General features: G+C 45.3%; 1 protein-coding gene across 1 annotated transcript in view; it reads right to left on the bottom strand.

The window, feature by feature from the left end:
* The window catches only part of LOC143793583 (uncharacterized), a 142,911-nt gene that overhangs the window by 65,196 nt on the left and 52,670 nt on the right, over nt 1–25,045 (bottom strand). Inside the window, 4 exon segments of the mRNA XM_077280659.1 lie at nt 6,842–6,953; nt 7,075–7,172; nt 7,277–7,352; nt 7,431–7,528. Of these exon segments, the coding sequence (XP_077136774.1) occupies nt 6,842–6,953; nt 7,075–7,172; nt 7,277–7,352; nt 7,431–7,528 (384 nt within the window).

The following is a 25,045-nucleotide window of genomic DNA, read 5'->3' as shown; positions in this document are numbered from 1 at the left end:
ACTGCTGCTCCTTTGGATTTCAGCAGCCATCAGGTGCTTCCACTTATTACCAATTCTGACTGGGCTATTTAGTCTGGCCAGATCCTTTAGTTAGTGCCAGTTGTCCATTGTTACTTGGTGGATTCACATCTCTTCCTGGATTCTCCTGCTATTCTGTCCAAATCATCAAAGATAAGTCCTGGCTTGGTTTTTGCAGTCCACGTACTGTGGACTTTATTGTTCAGTGCATTTCTATGTTTTTTCTTGTCCAGCTTTGTCAGTGTGGATTTATTCAGTCAAGCTGGAAGCTCTGGAGAAGCAGATTTACCCTCCATGCCTTTAGTTAGGTGTGGAGATTTTGGTATTCTCTGTGGTGGATTTTCTAGTATTTTAATACTGACCGCACAGTACTCTGTCCTGTCTTTTCTATTTAGCTAGATTGGCCTGCTTTGCTAAATCCTGGTTTCATTCTGCGTATGTTATTTCCCTCTCCTCTCACAGTCAATATTTGTGGGGGGCTGTCTATCCTTTGGGGATTTTCTCTGAGGCAAGATAGCTTTCCTGTTTCTATCTTTAGGGGTATCTAGTCCTCCGGCTGTGTCGAGGTGTCTAGGAAGTGTTAGGAACATCCCACGGCTACTTCTAGTTGTTGTGTTAAGTTCAGGGTCTGCGGTCAGTATAGGTGCCACCTCCTCCAGAGCACGTCTCATGCTGCTCCTAAGCCACCAGATCATAACAGCCGACCCTGTGGGGGTATAAGAAAACTACTTAATGCGTGTTCTACCGCTAATAACGCCTTTAGATTGGATGACAAACTCTGTTCGAACTGAGACCACAGCCCCTGGACCCAACTACTTTCCAAGTGTGCTAGCATCTGTAGTTATTATCCAAGTTATATGATTTGTCCAGTGAACACCCCTATGTAAATTTGGTACATGTGTCCACCAATGTAGTGATTGAATGGATTCAACAGACAATGAAAATTTACTGTCAAGATGAGCTTTTAGGCGATGGGAATTCTGTAAAACGTCCCACTGTAGTGTTCTGGTATGATATTGAGCCCAGAGAACCGCCGGAATACACGATGTGAGTGAACCCAATAGTGACATCGCCCCTGTTACAGAGACTGATGGATTATTAATCATTCAGGTCGCTAGTCACTGGATACCATCCACTTTTGAATCCGGCAGTGATTGGTAACGTAATCAGTGGGGGGTCCTTCCTAGCCGGCGATGTTTTACGGCTTGAGGACTTGCTCTGCCTCGATTTTTGGATATTCTTGTCTCCACCAGCTGCCACTAGATTGCCGCTGGGATATAATTTGAGGCTCTTCAATGGGCTGAATCTGCTTCTGCTTGTCAGGCAGTGGTGCTCCCTGCTCCAGCGACTCCATCATCACAATGAGTCAGAAGCACTCAGCAGTCGTCAGACTCTTTATTAAATATGCCCCCAAGGTACCGCCCCCTGATGGGGGTCAGCAGGTTCTCCAGGTGATCTGCCCGGTACCATGTTTAAATGTTGGAGTGCCTCCCCCAGGACCATTCCCCCGGACCGACTATAAACAGGCCTCCGCCCCCCCTCAGAAGGTCCATCCGCAAACCTGCCTCCACCGCTTATTCGCCGGGTACCTGGATCAAGTTCGGACGCGATAGTGACATCATCGGCCGGCGGGGTTCCACTGCGCATGCCCTGCCGCGTCATCAGGCTGCGCCACCAGCTGCGTCATCCTGACACGCCCCTTCCGGTCGTGACAGGGGTGAGCGAGCCGATGCGCGGTCAAAGAAGCCAGAGCCGCCCGGACCGACGCGCACATCATCGCCAGGCCACGGACAGACCCCGGGAGGACCCTCGGGCGCGGCCACAGCAGAAGACCCCATGTACTCACCTGGTACCTGACGGCGACGGATCACTTAAGAGGCAAGCATTTAAATAAAAGCTGCCCCTCTCTGCTGACACCGACACCAGCAGTTTCCCTGCCGTGTGGTGCTTCCGGCATCCTAGACAGACCGAGGCAGGGAACCCCCACTACCTGAATCGGCCTGCCAGGACTGGGTTATCTTCATTTCTTCGACCTTCTCCATAAGGCCTGTCTGAGGAGGTTCCCCTGCCAGGGACAGGAAACCAACTGATGTGGGAGAGAGGTGCCGCCCTTTTATGTCTGTAGGTTTCCTGTCCCTGAAGGGCGGATCCCCTCTATCGTGGTGCTGTCATGGCGACTGAATAAAAAAACTCTATGGTGCTGCTTAAAAGACACCTTATGACCGAAAGCCAAGGTGGATATGTCCTCTACCCCCAGGTTTTGGTTGATGGCTTCAATGAGGCTGTCTACTGACTCCTAGTAATCAGGCGCTTCTAAATTGAGGGACCCTTCGGAATCGTACTCCGAACCATGTTCAGTAATCTCCGCTAGTGAGGGTGAACGAAAGATGGAACTCAGGGATGCAGATGCCGGGGGACACGGTGTGGGTTCTTTTCCCCCACGTCTGTGAGTCGGAGGACCTCTCCAGGACAGGCGAACCGCTGCTCCTGGACCCAGATGGGGTCTGAAGGGACTCGATTGCCTTTGTTAGGGATGCCATAGATTGCGACAAAGACAAAGGCCATTCCGTGGGGAAGACCATGCTTTATGCTCCTAACACACTGGGCTGAGTCGCAGGGGGGGGGCTCCTGAGCGCGCTTGGAACCGCAGGCCTCACAGAACGTTTACTCTGGGCAAGCGGAAAAGCGGACCGACAGGCCATACATGAGGCATATATAAAAACGTATGAGACTGGGTCCTTCTAGCCATGCTGGACCTGCTGCTGTTATAACCAGTTGCCAGGCTGGGGGGAGTAGCACTAACCCCAGTCCTGTGTCTCAGGAGGAAGCATCAGTGATGTCCCATATAAAAAATGCGCCCAATTGGTGGACGGTCCCATTGGAAATTGTGGAGTTTCGACTCGCGGCCGATCGGAGGCCGAAGCCGGGGGCTACATTTTTCCCAGCATCCGCCCGAGGATGAGGGGGCGGAGCCGCCGGAAGATGACGCGGCTAAAAGGGGCGGTACTTCCATCTGCTGTCTAACCGCGCCAGAAGCCAGGGACTAAATTATCAGAGGCCCGCCCGAATATGGAGGGGATGGACCCGGAAGAGGGAGGCAGGAACGGGATCTCGGCCCGCGGCCAGGCGCCGCCAGCAGCAGGGAACTCCCAGCACCCGCCCGAGAATACGGGCACGGGGCTCGAGTGAGGCTTCCCATCTTGAACGGCAGGAGAAAACTGCGCCGCAGCAGGAGCCCTCCCAGCCCCCCACCTCGCATGGCTCCAGAGATTAAGGTCAGAGGGGGGCTGTATAAAGGACTGTGTAGGCACATAGCTCCATCTTCCCTTCAGGGGATGAGGAGAGGGACCGTCCGCCTCCTTCCATCACCGTTGTCTGAGCATTGGTGATGCAGTGGGGGCCGCACGGACTGTCCATATGAGCCTGTACAGCCTAGGGTTTCGTTACCTTAGGGTGGTCAGGGCTGAGTGTGGCATTGCGGGAGAGGATACGTGGAGGCGACACTCCAAGTGCTTGCCCGTTGTTGGTTTGGGGAGATCGGACCCCTTCAAAAGGGTCCGTTGCCCCTGTCTTGTCTGCCATGGTGAAAAAGGAAAAAAAACGGGAGGTCTGGAAACCAGACCTGTGCCTCCTAAGACACTAAGCATGAACTGGTTAGCTGAGAGCCAGCAGGAAGGTGTATACTGCTGGGGAGGAGCTAACTTTTCTTGTATCACTTAGTGTCAGCCTCCAATTGGCAGCAGCATACACCCATGGTCTGTGTCCCACAATGAGGTGAAGGAGAAAAGGGAGATCAGTGGACCTCCCAAATAAATGGCATCAGCTGCTCAAAACCACTGAGCTCCCTTACAGGCTGCAGCGCTGTCAATGTGATATCAGCACTGCAGAAAATAACAGACATTGGTAGCAGCAACGGAGACTCAGCACTGAACCAGGGGAGAGTGAATAAAGCACAGGATTTTTGTTTGTCATTGAGAGACAGTGGTTTTCAAAATCAGAAAACCCCCTTTAAGAGATTAATATGATGAAATGTGTTTATAAAACATTTCCCATAGTGAGCATGATTACAGCTTCGATCTTATGTGACTTTTTCATGTCTAACAAGACTTAATTAATCTCTAAAGAATTTCCCACATAGTGAACATGAGTACGGCTTCTCTCTGGTGTGACTTCTTTCATGTACAACTATAGTGGATTTTTGTGGCAAACATTTCTCACATTATAGGCCTTACAGATCCATTTTCTATTGATTTTTTTTTCCATCTTCATATTTCAGGAGTCATAATGTTATTATACACTAGGGGGCAATGGGGTTAGACGTTATATACCAGAGGGCACAACAGGGCTGGCTGTTATGCACCGGGGGTGGGGTGGGGTGGGGGGGAGCAACGGGTATGGATGCTATACATCAACGTGCAGCGGGTCTGGATGTTATACACCGGGGAGGTGTGTGTTGGGGGGGGGGGGGCGATGGTTGTCATACACCAGGGTGCAGCATCAGGCCCGGATGTTATACACTGGGGGGGACAATAGATGTTATATACCGGGGGATGCAATGGGGCCTGAAAGAAAAACCAGAATGCAATGATTGAGAGTGGCCCAATGCTTTTCGCTCTATAGTGAATCTATCCAGATTACAAGATTTGGCCAAAAATTACATGCTGACGGGGGATATAAGTGGATGGTAAAGGGCGCCTGCTCTGGGCAGCATCTTGTCTCCATGTTTATACAGTTAGGTCCATATATATTTGGACAGAGACAACATTTTTCTAATTTTGGTTATAGACATTACCACAATGAATTTTAAACAAAACAATTCAGATGCAGTTGAAGTTCAGACTTTCAGCTTTCATTTGAGGGTATCCACATTAAAATTGGATGAAGGGTTTAGGAGTTTCAGCTCCTTAACATGTGCGACCCTGTTTTTAAAGGGATCAAAAGTAATTGGACAGATTCAATAATTTTAAATAAAATGTTCATTTTCAATACGTGGCTAAAAACCCTTTGTTGGCAATGACTGCCTGAAGTCTTGAACTCATGGACATCACCAGACGCTGTGTTTCCTCCTTTTTGATGCTCTCCAGGCCTTCACTGCGGTGGTTTTCAGTTGCTGTTTGTTTGTGGGCCTTTTTGTCTGAAGTTTAGTCTTTAACAAGTGAAATGCTGCTCAATTGGGCTGAGATCAGGTGACTGACTTGGCCATTCAAGAATATTCCACTTCTTTGCTTTAATAAACTCCTGGGTTGCTTTGGCCTTAGGTTTTGGATCATTGCCCATCTGTAGTATGGAACGACGACCAATCAGTTTGGCTGCATTTGGCTGGATCTGAGCACACAGTATGTCTCTGAATACCTCAGAATTCATTCGGCTGCTTCTCTCCTGTGTCACATCATCCATAACCACTAGTGACCCAGTGCCACTGGCAGCCATGCATGCCCAAGCCATCACACTGCCTCCGCCGTGTTTTACAGATGATGTGGTATGCTTTGGATCATGAGCTGTACCACACCTTCCCCATACTTTTCTCTTTCCATCATTCTGGTAGAGGTTGATCTTGGTTTCATCTGTCCAAAGAATGTTCTTCCAGAACTGTGCTGGCTTTTTTAGATGTTTTTTAGCAAAGTCCAGTCTAGCCTTTTTATTCCTGATGCTTATGAGTGGCTGCACCGTGCAGTGAACCCTCTGTATTTACTTTCATGCAGTCTTCTCTTTATGGTAGATTTGGATATTAATACGCCGACCTCCTGGAGAGTGTTCTTCACTTGGTTGGCTGTTGTGAAGGGGTTTCTCTTCACCATGGAGATTATTCTGCGATCATCCACCACTGTTGTCTTCCGTGGGCGCCCAGGTCTTTTTGCATTGATGAGTTCCCCAGTGCTTTCTTTCTTTCTCAGGATGTACCAAACTGTAGATTTTGCCACTCCTAATATTGTAGCAATTTCTCGGATGGTTTTTTTCCTGTTTTCGCAGCTTAAGGATGGCTTGTTTCACCTGCATGGAGAGCTCCTTTGACCACATTTTAACTTCACAGCAAAACCTTCCAAATGCAAGCACCACACCTCAAATCAACTCTAGGCCTTTTATGTGCTTAATTGAGAATGACATAACGAAGGGATTGCCCACACCTGTCCATGAAATAGCCTTGGAGACAATTGTCCAATTACTTTTGGTCCCTTTAAAAACAGGGTGGCACATGTTAAAGAGCTGAAACTCCTAAACCCTTCATCCAATTTTAATGTGGATACCCTCAAATGAAAGCTGAAAGTCTGAACTTCAACTGCATCTGAATTGTTTTGTTTAAAATTCATTGTGGTAATGTCTATAACCAAAATTAGAAAAATGTTGTCTCTGTCCAAATATATATGGACCTAACTGTATGTTAATTGAACCAGGTCTCAAAAACTAATATGATTGTTAGATAACAACAACTCTAAATGTGGCCATTGCAGCTGTTTGTAGATACAAGCTCATAAACCCTTTTATGATAAAGCAATTCTCCACCTTGGCACAGAGGAGTGACCAAACATTTGCCATGTACGGTCACCTACCTGGTGTCTTCTGCTTGCCTCCGACTGAGACTTGTGTTCTGGTCATTCTACATCCAAGATGGCCTCCATAGTGGCAGAGGGACGACAGCCGTATGTCTGACCCACACCTCCATAGTATGGCACTTACTGACTTACCATAGGGCTCTTCATGCCACTGAGCGGCCTGACTGGATGCAGAGAGACCACCATGGTGACCTCAGAGTAGGAGACAGTGGGAGGCATTATTATAATCACATGCCGGTCATCATCATCATGCGCAGGACATTATTACACACCTGTGGAAACATCTCCCGTAATCTCCTCCTTCCCGTCACTCACACACGGCTGATCCCCCCTCATCATCGCTTCTTCTTCTTCTGTCTCTTTATTCTTTGTTGGATCTTCCTCCTGATATATCAGATGTAACAATAAGCACAATACAAGAAACCACCAAAATTTATGACACCTATGACCTCGATCAGAAATGTCCCCCCAATAGAGATCCGGTACAGGGCTCAGCACCGTCTACCTGATGTTTCTCAAGGACATTGTGATTCTCCTCCGGACAGTCCTGGGGATACAGAGGACGCGGACATCTCTCTGGTGGATTTCTCCTCCTGGATCCATCTGTAAAAAAACACACAGTGACGGAATAGATTGTGAGATGAGATGATGGAGTAGTAGTAGGTGTAGGTGACCACAGCCCAGACATGACAGTCTCCCCTCCTCACCGTGACCGGCCCATATTGCGATCGCCTCTTGTGCTCCATGTATGACCTCAACCTGAATATCAACCAGATCTTCACCCTAAAAAGAAAAATGTAAGATGAGCTCAGGTCCCATCACTTCATGGTCAGATGTTGTGAGGGCTTCAGTGTCATCTACCTGATGGTCCCCCGGGATGTTGTGATTCTCCTCTGGACAGTCCTGGGGATACAGAGGACGGGGACATCTCTCTGGTGGATTCCTCCTCCTGGATCCATCTGTGGAGACACACAGACTGAATACATGACGTGCCGTGTATCTGTCTATATATGAGACACGTCTCTCAGAAGCGGTAATTCTAGGTTTATGTATCAGGGACTAAATTACATTGTTGTGGTCCTCACCACCGGTACCGAGGTCCCAGCACATTGTGGCCTCAAGCATGAAGTGATAATCAGCGAGGACAAAGCCTAATGCTCTCTGCTCTGCACTCGAAGGATGAGGACCTTGAAGAGAGGGACAGAGAAGACCCTCGTCAGTCAGATGGAGGAGCCGTACTAAGAAACACAACTTCTCCAAGTTTCGTCTCCGCTAGGGATGGAACCACAGAGAAAAGCTCCACATTTTAACCCCCTAAATGCAGCGATAAATTAATAGCGATCGCAACATTAAGGAGGCCGGGAGAGGGCCGATAGTTGTATCATGGCAACCCAAGATCGCCATGACAACCTTGGGATCTGCCAGTGACAGCCTGTTTAGACCATACCAGGAGCACAGTCTAAGAGGCTTCTGTCGATGCAGTACATGTACACTGTAATGCCTTATATCTGAGATCAGAGTAATAAGCTAAGGTCCCATAGAGGGACTCAGTAAAAAAGTAAAATAAATCACAAAATAAAAGAAAAAACATACGAATATTTATATAAATAAGAATGTTATCGCTAAAAAGTCATCTTGTCCAGCAAAAAAAAACAAGAGGCCAAACAGCTCCATTAGTGTAGAAATAACATACATATAGCTCTCAGAATAAAGTGATGCAAAAACTATTTTATTTTTTCTATAAAATAGTTTCATTGTGTAATTTTTTAGATTTATAAATGTCATATCATTGTAATGGTACTGATCCAAAAATGTTTTACCACACGGTGAACAGCATAAAAAAAGAGTAAAAAAAATAAACTTAAAAATCAATTCCTAAATTGCTGTTTTTTTGTTCATTCTAACTCCCCAAAAATCAGAGTGGAAAGCGATCTTTTGATCAAAGTGTCTTTTAGATTGCGACAAAAGCCAAACATAAAAACCCGATATAAAACTGGTATCACTGTAATCGCACCGACCCGAACAATAAAGTCTTCTTATTGCTTATACCCTATGAGGAACTGCGTAAAAAAACAATTTTTCACCTGCTGTTAATTTGTTAATTCTGCCTCCCAAAGATTGAAGTAAGGCTTGGCTCACATTTATCCTGCACTCTACGCTGAGCACTTACACCGGGGTGTCCGTGTAAATCTCTGAAATATGTGATTCAAATGGAACTGCCAGTGGAAGATTTCCCATAATGAGGCAGAAGGAGGCACTGTGTACACAATATGACTTGTGATCCGGCGGTGTCCGTCTTTTTAGGATTGCATAAAAGTGCCACAGTTTTGTGCACTTCTGAAAAAAAGGACACCGCTGTACAGAGGCCAGACGGAGTCCAGAGTAACACTGCTGCTTTATTATAGTGAATGGATCCCTCGGGATTTTCATCTGAATCACGTCACTCCGAGATTTAGATGGAAACCCCAAAGTAAGTGCTCAGCATATAGCGCAGGATAAATGTGATCCCAAATATTAGGTAAATTTCCCCAATAAAAGCTGCAACTCAATCCACAAAAAAAGTCCCCACTCAGGTCTGTCTTCTGTCAATGGAAATATTGTTACTGGTAGAACAAAGGCTCTGGAAAAGCAGTCTGGAAATGGCTCCTCACCCCCAAAAGAAATTCAGCAAATTCTGCACTCCTTAATCCAAATGCCCCCCTCTTTTGTGAGCCCCACAGTGAGCCTAAACCACATTTAGCGTCCACATGTTTAGCATATCTGTAGTAATGAGTACGCCTAATTTACAGGTACATGTGTCTAGAAGCAAGAGCTGGGCACAATGTATGGGCACTACACTGTTCGATTTGTAATTTTCACTCACCAACAACCACTGTTGCTTGTTTTTACTTTGACACCAATGGAGTCAAAATAGTCAGCACACCTGTAGACAAATTCCTAGAGGGGGGTAATTTTCAAAATGTGGTCACTTGAGGGGAGGTTCTGTATATGGACTCTGCAAACTATTCTACAATGATTTGCACTCCAAGAGTCAAATAGCGCGCCCTCCTCCCAAGCCAGAGTCTCACTGTGTGACTAAGCAGTACTGTACTGCCACATATGGGGTATTTCCACGTTCAGCAGAAATTGTAGGACAAATTTTGGTGCCATTTTTACCCATTTCTTGTGAAAAAGTAAAATGTGGGGCTAAAACAATTTTTTGTGGTAAAAAATAATGATTTTTTTTCTTCACTGCTTAATGGAATAATAATTTGGGTCACTTTTGTGGTGTCACTATGGTCACTGCACCCCAAGATGAATTGATTGGGAAGTGTAATTTGTAAAATAGTTAACTTATGGGGTTTCCACCCTTCTGGCATCTCAGGTGCTCTTCCAGTGGGTCATGGCACCTGCAAATCATAACAGCAAAATATGCACTACAATTTGGCGATCCTACCCTTCTGAGCTTTACACTGTGCATCAAAAGTGCTATGCTCGTGGTTTGGGAAACACTGTAACTCAGACTGGGGGAAGCCTGGAAGTATGTCACTAAGTGAGCACCAGGGTCTTCACTAGAGCACCCTGATGGTGTGGTTAGACTTGGGCCCATATTAACGCCACGTTGTAGTGTGAACATAGAAATAGATATTTTGAGTATTGAAATATACAGAATGTATTCAAACCATGACAGAGCAGCATTGCTGGTCATACATTTACAGACAATGTCCTTAGTGACACAATCTTGAGAACTGTTTACTCACATTGTCTGAAGGTTTTTACCCCACAAATAGTTCTACGTTTGTTGTTTATTGTAAAACATGGAGGTTTATTTGTACCTGGGGGTGGTCGCCCAGGGCCCCGCGCTCTGAGGGGGCCCACCCGGAGCTACGCTACTGTAACTGTTAGTTACATTCTGCAGCAGAGCAGGGAGAATCGATCTCCCTGCTCTGCTGCCCGGCCGCTATGGGATGGGCCCCTGAGAAGGGTTGGGGGCCCCGGTGCCAGCAGTGGGCCCCCCGTCCGTTATCGCAAGGTCAGCTGATCATATTGATAGGAGCCCTACGCTCCTTCTCCCATCATCCCCCTGTCAGCGTCTGAAGTCACCGACATGGACAGAGGGCGCGATGACGTCACTAACCGGCGCCCGCTGTCAGGAGATGAGCCGGCACTCAGAGCTGTGGAGTAATCAGGAAGAAGAGAGGTGAGTATTTATTCATTTTTTTATGGAGGCTTCCTTATACTACAGGGTCTGCCTATAGGGGTGCTGCCTTATACTACAGGGTCGCTTATAGGGGTGATGATGTGAGTATATGTACTTAATCTTTATATATACTTTAGCCTTGTATGTTAAAATATAACACAGTGTATGCAATTATACTATTCCTTTAATTTTGTACTGTAAAATAAAATTCCGTTATATCACAAGTAGTAGCCTTCTTTAAGCCATATCAGAACTTTAGTGTTAAAATCTTGTCAATACACAGGTGCTACTACAGGACAGATCCCAGTACCATGGCAGCTGACCCACGAGTCAGGGATGCTGATTTGGAGAGGGTGCCAAGCAGAGGATGGCCACTGGGATGGATTCAGACTGTGCAGCTTCTGGATAGACAGGACGGCCATGAAGATGGAGATGGACTGTACAGGTCAGGGTATAGGTTAGGACTAGATGATCAGGTCTAACCCAGGCAGAATCAGGAGCATGTTCAACAGGACAGGCAGGATCAGGAACAGGGATAGGATCAGGTACTGATAGGGCGGACAGGTTCTGGAAGCTGAAGTACAGGGACCATAAACCAAAGAAACATGAATAAATTGATCAATGAAGTTGCTAAGGCACCTCCCAACAGAAGGAAATGCCTTAAGTACTAAGTTCCTCCCAGCTATTGGCTGGGGACACATTAGGAGTGTGCGCACTGGAGCTCTCCCAGAGGTGCACTAAGCATGCCCCCCGGAAACCTGCCTGGTGTGCACAAGGCCTAGAACACAGGACCTGGACCCGAGGATGCGGCAGGGCAACCTGGGCAGTGAGCAAGTTCGTGTGCCTGCCCGAAGGGAGGAGCGGAGGCATGCAGAGACGCTGGCATTACAAAAAGTAGTTAACCACATATGGGGTATTGGCGAATTCAGAAGAAATTGTGTTAACAAAAATTACACTGTTAATTTTCAAAGCAATATCATCAGAACAGGAATCATATTATAATCATAAATGTATCAAAACCAACCCCATACCTTCACTAGGGAGGCTTATGTAAATTAGCACAATGGACACTGCTAATATGGAATTATTACTGAAAGCATAGAGTCAGTAATCCACCAATAAGTATCATAAGTTATTTTATTAAATCATAATAACAGAAAGGCATACACATCAGTGCATCAACAATTAAGTCAATAAAATACCATGTCAGCAGCCCCAACGTGCGTTTCGGGTCTGCATCTTCTGGGAGTCTATTAACGTGGTATTTCACCAGGGGTAACATGGCTAAGTACGTGATACTCTTTTTTTCTGTATATATTTGCTTTGAATGTACACGTGGTCTAGCATAGAGTAGCACTACATTTCAGACCTCACTCAGTACGCACTGATTATTGTGTGGAAATTGGTATTGGATTCTATCAATTGATCAGTATTCAGCATTTTTTTTTAAACTATTAACATTGAAGCACTAGCACTTTATGGTAATTGAGTCATGTATATACCTCCCACCTTTATATTAATGAGAGAGTACGTGCCACTAATACTTAATTCCCCTGTTGCAATCACTATTGACTTTTTCCTTAATTATTGATGGATTGATGTGTACGCTGTTATGGACCTGGTGGTTAGGTGCACCCGGAATGACCTGATGGTTAAACTAGGAATCGGGACAAGCTCTGGGGAAGTGGGAACTCTGCTGACCGCAAACCCTACTCCTATCACACACACTAGAAATAGCCGTGGAGCGTACCTAACTCTCCCTAGACGCCTCTTCACAGCCTAAGAGCTAACTACCCCTAAAGATAGAATTGGAAGCCTTACCTTGCCTCAGAGAAATTCCCCAAAGGAAAAGGCAGCCCCCACATATATTGACGGTGAGTTTAGAGGAAAGTCACAAACACAGGAATGAAACAGGTTTTAGCAAAGGAGGCCAGTCTTCACTAAATAGTCAGAGGATAGAAAAGGGAACTATGCGGTCAGCACAAAAAACTACAAAAACCACGCAGAGTATGCAAAAAGACCTCCACACCGACTCACGGTGTGGAGGTGCAACTCTGCACCCCCAGAGCTTCCAGCTAGCAAGGAAATATCATGATAGCAAGCTGGACTAGAATTAGCAGTAACAACAATGAACTAGCAGGAACTTAGCTTCTGCTGGAGTCGACAGGTCATCTGAGAAGTCCAAGAGAGATCTGAACCAATACTGAGACATTGACAGCTGGCATGAAGTAGCGATCTGAGTGGAGTTAAATAGAGAAGCCAGCCTAGCCATAAACGAGGGCAGCTGAGAAAGCCAACCTCAAGGACCAGCAGTTCCACTCAAAGCCACTAGAGGGAGTCCAAGGACAGAACTCACCGAAGTGCCATTCATGACCACAGGAGGGAGTCCGAGAACGGAATTCACAACAGTACGCCTTCTTATTATGATTACAATAACTTATGATACTTATTGGTGGACTATTGACTCCATGTTTTCAGTAATAATACCATTCTGTGAATTGCCTGAGGGTTAAAAAATGATCAGTACACCCCTAGATGAACTCAAGAGGCATAGTTTCCAAAATTGGGTAACTTGTGGGGGTTTCTCCTGTTTTGGCATGTCAGGGACTTTTCAAATGTGACATAGCATCCGCAATCCATTGCAGACATAATTGCGCTGCAGAATTCAATTGGTCCTCCTTCCCTTCTGAGCCTTGCCGTGTGCTCAGTAGTTTTCCACCAAATATTGGGTATTGGCGCACTCGGGAAAATCACACAACAAATTTTGGGGTACACTTTCTCCTGTTACCCTTAAGGAAATGAACATTTCGGGTTTAAAGCAACATGTTTCTAGGAAAAAAATGTGATTTTATATTTTCACGGCTCTACGTTATAAAATTATGTGAAGCCACTGCAGTTTCACGATGCTCTCCATAACTCTACATACATTCCTTGAGGGGTGTAGTTTCCAAAAGGGTGTCACTTGTGGAGGTTTTCCACTGTTTAGGCACAGTAAGGACATAAAAATACGACATTAGGTCCACTATTTATTCCAGCCAATTTTGAGCTCCAAAAGTCCAATGGCGCTCCTTCACTTCCGAGCTCTGCCATGCACCCAAACAGTGGTTTACCCCCACATATGTGGTATCAGCGCACTCAGGACAAATTGCACAACAAATTGTATGGTCCACTTTCTCTTGCTATCCTTTTGAAACTTAAAAATTTGGAGCTAAATCAATATTTTTGTGAGGAAAAAGAAAAATTTCATTTTTTCTTTCAACAGTGCTTTAACCCCTTCATGACCCAGCCTATTTTGGCCTTAATGACCTGGCCGTTTTTTGCAATTCTGACCAGTGTCCCTTTATGAGGTAATAACGCAGGAACGCTTCAACGGATCCTAGCGATTCTGAGATTGTTTTTTCGTGACATATTGGGCTTCATGTTAGAGGTAAATTTAGTTCGATAATTTCTGAGTTTATTTGTGAAAAAAAACGGAAATTTGGCAAAAATTTTGAAAATTTTGCAATTTTCACATTTTGAATTTTTATTCTGTTAAACCAGAGAGTTATGTGACACAAAATAGTTAGTTAATAAATAATATTTCCCACATGTCTACTGTACATCAGCACAACTTTGGAAACAATTTTTTTTTTTTGCTAGGAAGTTATAAGGGTTAAAATTTGACCAGTGATTTCTCATTTTTACAACAAAATTTACAAAACCATTTTTTTTAGGGACCACCTTACATTTGAAGTCATTTTGAGGGTTCTATATGGTTGAAAATACCCAAAAGTGACACCATTCTAAAAACTGCACCCCTCAAGGTGCTCAAAACCACATTCAAGAAGTTTATTAACCCTTCAGGTATTTCACAGCAGCAGAAGCAACATGGAAGTAAAAAATGAACATTTAACTTTTTAGTCACAAAAATGATCTTTTAGCAACAATTTTTTTATTTTCCCAAGGGTAAAAGGAGAAACTGAACCACGAATGTTGTTGTCCAATTTGTCCTGAGTACGCTGATACCTCATATGTGGGGGTAAACCACTGTTTGGGCGCACGGCAGGGCTCGGAAGGGAAGGAGCGCCATTTGACTTTTTCAATGAAAAATTGGCTCCAATCTTTAGCGGACACCATGTCACGTTTGGAGAGCCCCCGTGTGCCTAAACATTGGAGCTCCCCCACAAGTGACCCCATTTTGGAAACTAGACCACCCAAGGAACTTATCTAGATGCATAGTGAGCACTTTAAACCCTCAGGTGCTTCACAAATTGATCCGTAAAAATGAAAAAGTACTTTTTTTTCACACAAAATTTCTTTTAGCCTCAATTTTTTCATTTTCACATGGGCAACAGGATAAAATGGATCCTAAAATTTGTTAGGCAATTTCTCCTGAGTACGCCGATACCTCATATGTGGGGGTAAACCACTGTTTGGGTGCACGGCAAGGCTCGGAAGGAGAGGCGCGCCATTTGACTTTTTGAATGAAAAATTAGCTCCAATCGTTAGCGGACACCATGTTGCGTTTGGAGAGCCCCTGTGTGCCTAAACATTGGAGCTCCCCTACAAGTGACCCCATTTTGGAAACTAGACCCCCCAAGGAACTTATCTAGATGCATAGTGTGCACTTAAAACCCCCAGGTGCTTCACAGAAGTTTATAACGCAGAGCCGCGAAAATAAAAAATAATTTTTCTTTCCTCAAAAATGATTTTTAGCCCGGAATTTTTTATTTTCCCAAGGGTAATAGGAGAAATTGGACCCCAAATGTTGTTGTCCAGTTTGTCCTGAGTACGATGATGCCCCATATGTGGGGGTAAATCACTGTTTGGGCGCACGGCAGGGCTCAGAAGGGAAGGCACGTCATTTGGCTTTTTGAATGGAAAATTAGCTCCAATCATTAGCGGACACCATGTCGCGTTTGGAGAGCCACTGTGTGCCTAAACATTGGAGCTCCCCAACAATTGACCCCATTTTGGAAACTAGACCTCCCAAGGAACTAATCTAGATGTGTGGTGAGCACTTTGAACCCCCAAGTGCTTCACAGAAGTTTATAACGCAGAGCAATGAAAATAAAAAATAATTTTTAATTTCTCAAAAATGATTTTTTAGCCCACAATTTTTTATTTTCCCAAGGGTAACAGGAGAAATTGGACCCCAAAAGTTGTTGTCCAGTTTCTCCTGAGTACGCTGATACCCCATATGTGGGGGTAAACCACTGATTTGGCACACGTCGGGGTTCGGAAGGGAAGTAGTGATGTTTTGAAATGCAGACTTTGATGGAATGCTCTGCGGGCGTCAGGTTGCGTTTGCAGAGCCCCTGAAGTGCCTAAACAGTAGGAACTCCCCACAAGTGACCCAATTTCGGAAACTAGACCCCCCAAGGAACTTATCTAGATGTGTGGTGAGCATGTTCAACCCCCAAGTGCTTCACAGAAGTTTACAACGCAGAGCCGTGAAAATAAAAAATCATTTTTCTTTCCTCAAAAAAGATGTTTTAGCAAGCAATTTTTTTTTCACAGGGGTAACAGGAGAAATTGGACCCTAATGTTTGTTGCCCAATTTGTTGTGAGTATGCTGGTACCCCATATGTGGGGGTAAACCACTGTTTGGGGGCACATCAGGGCTCGGAAAGGAAGTAGTGACATTTGAAATGCAGACTTTGATGGAATGGTCTGGGGGCATCACGTTGCATTTGCAGAGCCCCTGATGTGCCTAAACAGTAGAAACACCCCACAAGTGACCCCAATTTGGTAACTAGACCCCCCAAGGAACTTATCTAGATGTGTGGTGAGCACTTTTAACCCCCAAGTGCTTCACATAAGTTTATAATGCAGAGCCGTGAAAATAAAAAATAATTGTTCTTTCCTCAAAAATTATGTTTTAGCAAGTAATTTTTTATTTTTGCAAGGGTAACAGGGGAAATTGGACCCCAACAGTTGTTGCCCAGTTTGTCCTGAGTACGCTGGTACCCCATATGTGGGGGTAAACCACTGTTTGGGCACACGTCGGGGCTTGGAAGGGAAGGAGCACCATTTGACTTTTTGAACGCAAGATTGGCTGGAATCAATGGTGGTGCCATGTTGCGTTTGGAGACCCCTGATGTGCCTAAACAGTGGAAACCCCTCAATTCTAACTTCAACACTAACCCCAACACACCCCTAACCCTAATCCCAACTGTAGCCATAACCCTAATCACAACCCTAACCCCAACACACCCCTAACCACAACCCTAACCCCAACACACCCGTAACCCTAATCCCAACCCTAACCCTAATCCTAACCCTAATCCCAACCCTAACCCTAATCCCAACCCTAACCACAACTGTAACCCCAACACACCCCTAACCCTATCCGTAATCCTAACCACAAGCCTAATCATAACCCTATTTCCAACCCTAGCCCTAATTCCAACCCTAACTCTAATTCCAACCCTAACCCTAAGGCTATGTGCCCACGTTGCGGATTCGTGTGAGATTTTTCCGCACGATTTTTGAAAAATCTGCAGGTAAAAGGCACTGAGTTTTACCTGCGGATTTACAGCGGATCTCCAGTGTTTTTTGTGCGGATTTCACCTGCGGATTCCTATTGAGGAACAGGTGTAAAACGCTGTGGAATCCGCACAAAGAATTGACATGCTGCGGAAAATACAACGCAGCGTTTCCGCACGGAATTTTCCGCACCATGGGCACAGCGGATTTGGTTTTCCATAGGTGTACATGGTACTGTAAACCTGATGGAAAACTGCTACGAATTCGCAGCGGCCAATCCGCTGCGGATCCGCGGCCAATCCGCTGCGGATCCGCAGCCAAATCCGCACTGTGTGCACATGCCCTAACCCTAACCCTACCCCTAACCCTACCCCTAACTCTACCCCTAACCCTACCCCTAGTGGAAAAAGAAAAAAAAATATTTTCTTTTTTTTATTATTGTCCCAACCTATGGGGGTGATACAGGGGGGGGGGGTCATTTACTATTTTTTTTATTTTGATCACTGTGATAGGTTTTATCACAGTGATCAAACTATACCTGGAACGAATCTGCCGGCCGGCATATTCGGCGGGCGCACTGCGCATGCGCCCGCCATTTTGGAAGATGGCGGCGCCCATGGAGAAGACGGATGGACACAGAGAGCCTCGGTAAGTATAAGGGGGTGGAGATCGGGGCACGGGGGGGCGTCGGAGCATGGGGGAGCGGACAGGAGGACGGGGGAGCGGAGCACAAGACGGAGGGGAGCGGACCACAGATCGGTGGCTTGGGGGGGCGATCGTGGGGGGGTGGTGGTCACATCAGTGTTTCCAGCCATGGCCGATGATATTGCAGCATCGGCCATGGCTGGATTGTAATATTTCACCAGTTTTTTAGGTGAAATATTACAAATCGCTCTGATTGGCAGTTTCACTTTCAACAGCCAATCAGAGCGATCGTAGCCACGGGGGGGGGGGGGTGAAGCCACCCCCCCTGGGCTGAAGTACCACTCCCCCTAACCCTTTCACCCGATCTGCAGGGACGCGATCATTCCATGACGCCACATAGGCGTCACAGGTCGGATTGGCACCGACTTTCATGACGCCTACGTGGCGTCAAAGGTCGGGAAGGGGTTAATTACTGTGAAGCACCTAAGAGTTATTAACCTTCTTGAATGTGGTGTTTCGCACCTTGATGGGAGTAGTTTTTAATATGGTGTCACCTTGGGGTATTTTCTGTCACATAGGCCCCTCAACGTCAATTCAAATGGGATGTGGCCACTAAAAAAAACAAACTTACTTTTGTAAATTTTGTTTGAAAAATGAAAAATTGCTGATAAAGTTTTAACTCTTCTGACTTCCTAACAAAAAAAAATAAATATATATCACAAATGGTGCTGATGTTAAGTAAATGTTAGGGCTGGCGGAATGCACCAAATAATATAAAGGTAGAAGTAAGGTGCATTCGCAGCCCGGGGTCCACCGTGCAGAAATGTTAGCTGCTGCCCGGCAATGGCGGACACTATATGGCGGTATACTAGATAGACACACGCGGGTTAATGTCACTCGGTATGTACAGAGGCGGACCCTGTTGCTTCACAGGACCGCACTACCATGGAATATAAATGCTGTAGCCTTTTAAGGCTCACAGCTCGGCAAAGTGAGTGCTAGTGTACAGTCACAGGACCCTGTCCCAAGGACGCAGGGTTAGAGTCCCTCTAGACCCACTAGCACTCGGTGTCACACCTGCGATGCCAGGAAAAGACCTAACTAATAAATTTAGCTCAGAGTGCACGTAGCATTGTGCTGGCGAACGCCACTAACCACAACTAGGGAGAGGAAAGCACACTAATTGCGCACGGCGCCGCACTGGTGAACGCTGCTATATTGATGCTGGTGACACGTGCACAGTGCTGGATGGCAATAACTGGTGCTAGTCAGCTCCAATAACCCACACTCAGACAACAACGCAAGGGAAGGGGACCAATTAGGAGCTTTCACCAGAACATACACGCATCCACACACACCACGATTTCATGTTATACTAACCCATGGCTAAGGGGCCATGTGAACCTTTTATAGTTGCAGCCTTCCGGGACATTGCCAGTGGTCCAGTCAGAGCCGCTTGAGGACCTGGGCATGTGACCTCCGACCTCCAATGAGAAGTCGTCCCACGGCCATGCTCAGTAGGCAAAAAGCAGGACTTAGTCCCAGGAGCGTCTGCTCGCCGCTGACAAATGCTGGATACAATAGCTGGACCTGGGATGGCAGCAGTAATCAGATGTACAGTATCACCTTCAGCAAGACGCTGGGACCGATGTCTTTGCTGAGCAGAATCCTCTGCAGATGGGGAAGAATGGGAGACCGCAGAGAACATGGCTCGAGATTCCCCCTGTGCAGCGCCGGGAACTCAGCACATAACAGGAGACATGTAGGAAATGGTTTAAGGGCATAAAAAATTAAAAGTTGAAAAATTTCAAATTGACATGGATAACGGAAAGTAAAGTGATGGTTCTCAATATTTGAAGGTTAACTCCGAGAAATGGAATAAAAATAATTAAAGTACATGTAAATATTACACATTTTAATAAATATCTTTATTTAGCAAAAATGTATGGTGATGTTAACTGTTGTGAATTTTGCTTTTGGGCTCCCTCCGGTGGTTGTAGGTGGTAATGCAGTTGTCCCTGAGTTGCAGTCCTGGTCAGGTGTATCTGCTGATTGCAGTTCTGACTGGGGTATTTAGGCTTGCAGGATTCATTAGTCCTTGCCAGTTGTTCATGGTTTTGGAGGTTTTGGTTCCTTCTGCCTTGCTGCCCAAATCAGCAAAGATAAGTGTCTGGTTTTGTTTTTGTGGCACACATGCCGTGTGCTTAATAATTCCGTGCTATTCATTGTATTTTTGTCCAGCTTGATTGTGTCAGTATTTTCTCGGTCTTGTTGGATTCTCAGGAGTTGCAGATATACATTCCATGTCTTTAGTTAGATTGTGGAATTTTTTTGTATTATCTGCTGTGGATATTTTTGAAGGGTTTTAATACTGACCGCTTAGTATTCTGTCCTATCTTTCCCTATTTAGCTAGAGTGGCCTCTTTTGCTGAAATCTGTTTTCCGCCTGTGTGTGTCTTTCTTCTCCTACTCACAGTCAATATTCGTGGGGGGCTGCCTATCCTTTGGGGTTCTGCTCTGAGGCAAGATAGTATTCCTATTTCCATCTATAGGGGTATTTAGTCCTCCGGCTGTGTCGAGGTGTCTAGGGTTTGTTAGGCACACCCCACGGCTACTTCTAGTTGCGGTGTTAGTTCAGGTTTTGCGGTCAGTATAGTTTCCACCTACTCCAGAGAAAGTTTCATGTGGCTCCAAAGTCGCCGGATCATAACAGTTAACCCTTTTCCAATGTTGGGCGTAATAATACACCCTCGTTGGAATCCCTCCCTTTGATGTGGTCTCCGGCGCTGAGCCCTTATCTTTCCCAGAACATGTCTGCTGTTTTGAACAGCTGACATGTGCCTCTAACAGCAGCATTTAAAACGCCTCACCGGAAAACCCAATCGGTAAACGGCGTAACGAGAAAAAAATTCTAAACGCCAGAATTTTGTTTTTTTGGCCGCTGCTCCATTGCAATAAAATGCAGTAACAGGAAATCAAAAGAACGTATCTGCACCAAAATGATATCAATAGAAGCATCAGCTCGGCACACAAATAATAAGCCCTAACCAACCAGAGATCATGAAATATGGAGACGCTACAGGTCTTCGAAAATGGCGCCATTTTTTAACCATAGTTTGGATTTTTTTTCACCACTTAAATAAAAAAGAACCTATACTTGTTTGGCGCCTGTGAACTTGTACAGGAAAGATATATATCTTGGTACCGTGTTAGTCAGTGGATAGAAAAATATTTAGAATTGAGAGTCCTCAGTGGTTGATACCTTTTAATGGCTAACTGAAAAGATTGTAACAAATTGCAAGATTTCGAGACTACTGGTCTCTTCATCAGGCATAGTCTATGCCTGATGAAGAGATCTGAGTAGTCTCGAAAGCTTGCAATTTGTTACCATCTTTTCAGTTAGCCATTAAAAAGGTATCAACCACTGAGGACTCAATTCTAAATATTTGTGAACTCGTAGTAACCTGGAGAATCATAATTTGAGGTCAGTTTTAGCATTTGGTGAACATGGTTAAAAAAAAAGAAAGAAGCAAACTGTGGAATTGCGCTTTTTTGCAATTTCACCAGACATGGAACTGATTTTCCTGTTTTCCAGTACTTGATATGTTAAAACCGATGGTGTCATTCAAAAGTACAACTTGTCCCGCAAAAAAGACCTAACATGGTCAGTTTGACGAAAAATAAAAAAAGGTATGGTTCTGAGAAGAAGGGAGTAAAATACGAAAACAAAATAAGAAAATAATTCCGGTCGTTAAGGTGTTAAATATGTCTGCTACCAGCTGTAAGTTTGTATGACGGCTGCGTAAAGATGTCTGCTCAAGACATGTCGGATGAGGGCAGCGTCCTGTCAGGTACCGTGAATGCACTTTCCTCTGTCTCCAAACCTGACAGGACGAGCGGAGGAGCGAGTGCGGAGTAAAGCAGGAGGCGACCTTTGTAGTTGACGGAGGAGATTCAACATCTATGTCATCAGCCTCACAGGTGTATTGGAGGCCGGAGGACGCAGCGGAGCTGTTGGAATAAACTACACAAACTGTCCTCAGCCTGTGGTGTGGTTAGATATTGTGAGGCAGTGACCCCTGTTGCAGCTAGGGGGCGCTGTTTGTGCTCTCCAGAATGTAACAGAAAAAATAAAATGATTCAGCTCACCCTTGTGATGGTATTCTCACAGCCCATGAGAAATTTGATCCGAGCACGGAAACGTCTCTGCTTGACGCCAGGTACTTGTGCATGAAAATGAAGGTATCCAGCTCAGGAAATAAAATCAAGTCTTTATTTGGACAAATTTAAAAAGTAAGCTGCTTGACAAACCAGTGCATACTGGAGGAAGGAATGTCTTGAATAACTGGACGCGTTTCGAACACGTATAGTGTTCTTAGTCTTCAGTCTTTCCAGAATGTGCATGGAGGCGTAGTGAGGCCATGAGGGCGTAATGCAGACACAGGTGTGGCTGTAATTACCGTAGAATGGTGAAGCAGTGACTGATTCAGGCTATGTACACACGCTGCAGATTTACCTGCAGATTTTTCTGCACTAAATCTGCAGTTCGTGCCAGAAAACGCAGGTGCGTTTTTCATGCATTTTTTATGTGTTTTTTTGTGCGGTTTTGATGCGGATTTGTATGCGTTTTTGAAAGCTTAATAAAGATCTCTTATTGAACAAAACAAAAAAAGATTTGCAATGTCATTTCTTGTCCAACCTCCTCTTTTACATTTGTCCAACCCACACTCCATTACAGACAGACAGACAGACAGACAGACAGACAGACAGACAGACAGACAGACAGATAGATAGATAGATAGATAGATAGATAGATAGATACAGTGCCTTGCAAAAGTATTCGCCCCCCTGGAACTTTTCAACCTTTTCCCACAGATCGTGCTTCAAACAAAGATACCAAATGTTAATTTTTGGTGAAGAATCAGCAAGTGGAACAAAATTGTGAAGTTGAACAAAATTTATTGGTTATTTTAAATTTTTGAGGAAATTCAAAAACTAAAAAGTGGGGCGTGCAATATTATTCGGCCCCTGTAACTTTCAGTGCAGCAAACTCCCTCCAGAAGTTCATTGTGGATCTCTGAATGATCCAATGTGTCCTAAATGCCTAATGATGATAAATAGAATCCACCTGTGTGTGATCAAGTCCCCGTATAAATGCACCTGCTCTGTGATAGTCTCAGGGTTCTGTTTGAAGCACAGAGAGAATCATGAAGACCAAGGAACACAACAGGCAGGTCCGTGATACTGTTGTGGAGAAGTTTAAAGCCGGATTTGGATACAAAATGATTGTAGATAGTTAGTTAGATAGATCTATATATAGATAGATCTATAGATACACAGATCTATTCATATATCTATATATAGATATATCTATCCATAGATACATGTATGGATAGATATATCTAAGTATCTATAGATATATCTGTCTATCTATAAATATATCTATAGATAGATCTATAGATAGATAGATATATCTATATCTATCTCTATAGATATATAATAGCAAGGCCGATGTTTATTAATGAAAAATTTTATTTTAAACTTTTTTAAATGGCATGGGCTCCCGCACAATTTTCTGCGCCAGAGGGGGAAAGCCGACGGCCAGGGGCATTATATTTTGTAGCCTGGGAATGGGGTAATAGCCATGGCCCCTTCCCTGGCTATGAATATCAGCCCGCAGCTGTCTGCGTAGCCTTTACTGGCTATTAAAATAGGGGGAACCCGTTGGGTCCCCCGATATTTTATAGCCAGAAAGGCTACGCAGACAGCTGCGGGCTGATATTCATAGCCTAGAGAGGGGCCATGGTTATTGCCCCCCAGCTACAAATACCAGCACCCAGCCGCCCCGGAAATGGCGCTTCTCTAAGGGGTAATAAGGAGTTAATGTCACCTTTGTATTGCAAGGTGACATTAAACCCAGTTAATAATGGAGAGGCGTCAATAAGACACATATCCATTATTAATCCAATAGTAGTGAAAGAGTTTAAAAAAAAAAAAAAGACACAGCTGGAAAAATATTTTAATATTCATAATTTCACCATGCTTACCATACTCGATCGCCTGCAAAAAATTAAAAATAATAAACCGTATACTCCCTGTCCGACGCAGTACACTTAATAACGAGTGTCCCACGACGATCTCCCCTATAGAACAGTGACATCGGGTGATGTCACTGCTCTATAGGCCTCCAGTGACACACTGACAGGAAACAATGGCTTCTGCAGTGCATAACTGAAGAGTTTACCTGAGTTCAGGCTCTCATTTTATGGCAAAGCTGCATGGGAATTTTCCCCACACAGCAGTGCCGCAAGTGAGAGTAGAAACTACTTCTCACAGCGGCGGAGGGATACAGTGGGGAAGGATACCTTCCGTCATTGTATCGCTGGAGAGCGGTCGCATCAGCAGATGCTCCTGCTCTCCACGGGAGATCGTCGTGGGACCCTCGTATTAATTAGATTTCTGCGGATCATGGAGTATATTGTTTGTTTATTATTTTAATATTTTTTACAGATGAGCAATGGCTTCGGGGATCAAGGTGATGGTGAGTATGTACTGCATGTTGCATGTTCTGTATGTTGTATGTGTGTATTTGTTTTTTTTTTATACACTTGAACATAGAAGCTGGATGATGGGACTATACTGTCCCATCATCCGGCTACCTGTCACTGTAGCAGGCATAGCCAGATGGGACTAGTAGTCCCACCGGACGATGCCTGCCTACATACAGCCCCGCACACACACACAGCCCCGCACACACCCACGCACAGATACACACAGCCCCGCGATCCCCGCAGACACCCGCTATCGCTGCACAGCCCCGCGATCCCCGCACAGCCCAACGATCTCCAGACAGCCCCGCGGTCCCCGCAGACCTCCGTGATCGCCGCACAGCCTCGCAATCCCCGCACAGCCCCACGATCCCCGTGATAGCCACACAGCCCCGCGATCGCCGCACAGTCCCGTGATCGCCGCACAGCCCTGCAATCTCGGCACAGCCCCGCAGACACACAAACACCCGCACACAGACACGCACATCTTCTCCGCACACACACAGTCTCCGCCCACACACTCTTCTCCTTCCCGATCTGCAGCATTTCTGCGCAACTCCGCAGCAAAACCACAGATCTTTTTTAAACCTGCGATTTTGCTGCAGATTGGCCTGACACAATGGAAGTCAATTGTG

The sequence above is a fragment of the Ranitomeya variabilis genome, chromosome 1, assembly GCF_051348905.1.
Source record: "Ranitomeya variabilis isolate aRanVar5 chromosome 1, aRanVar5.hap1, whole genome shotgun sequence".
Classification (NCBI taxonomy): Eukaryota; Metazoa; Chordata; class Amphibia; order Anura; family Dendrobatidae; genus Ranitomeya; species Ranitomeya variabilis.
This window is presented reverse-complemented; position numbering and strand designations above follow the sequence as displayed.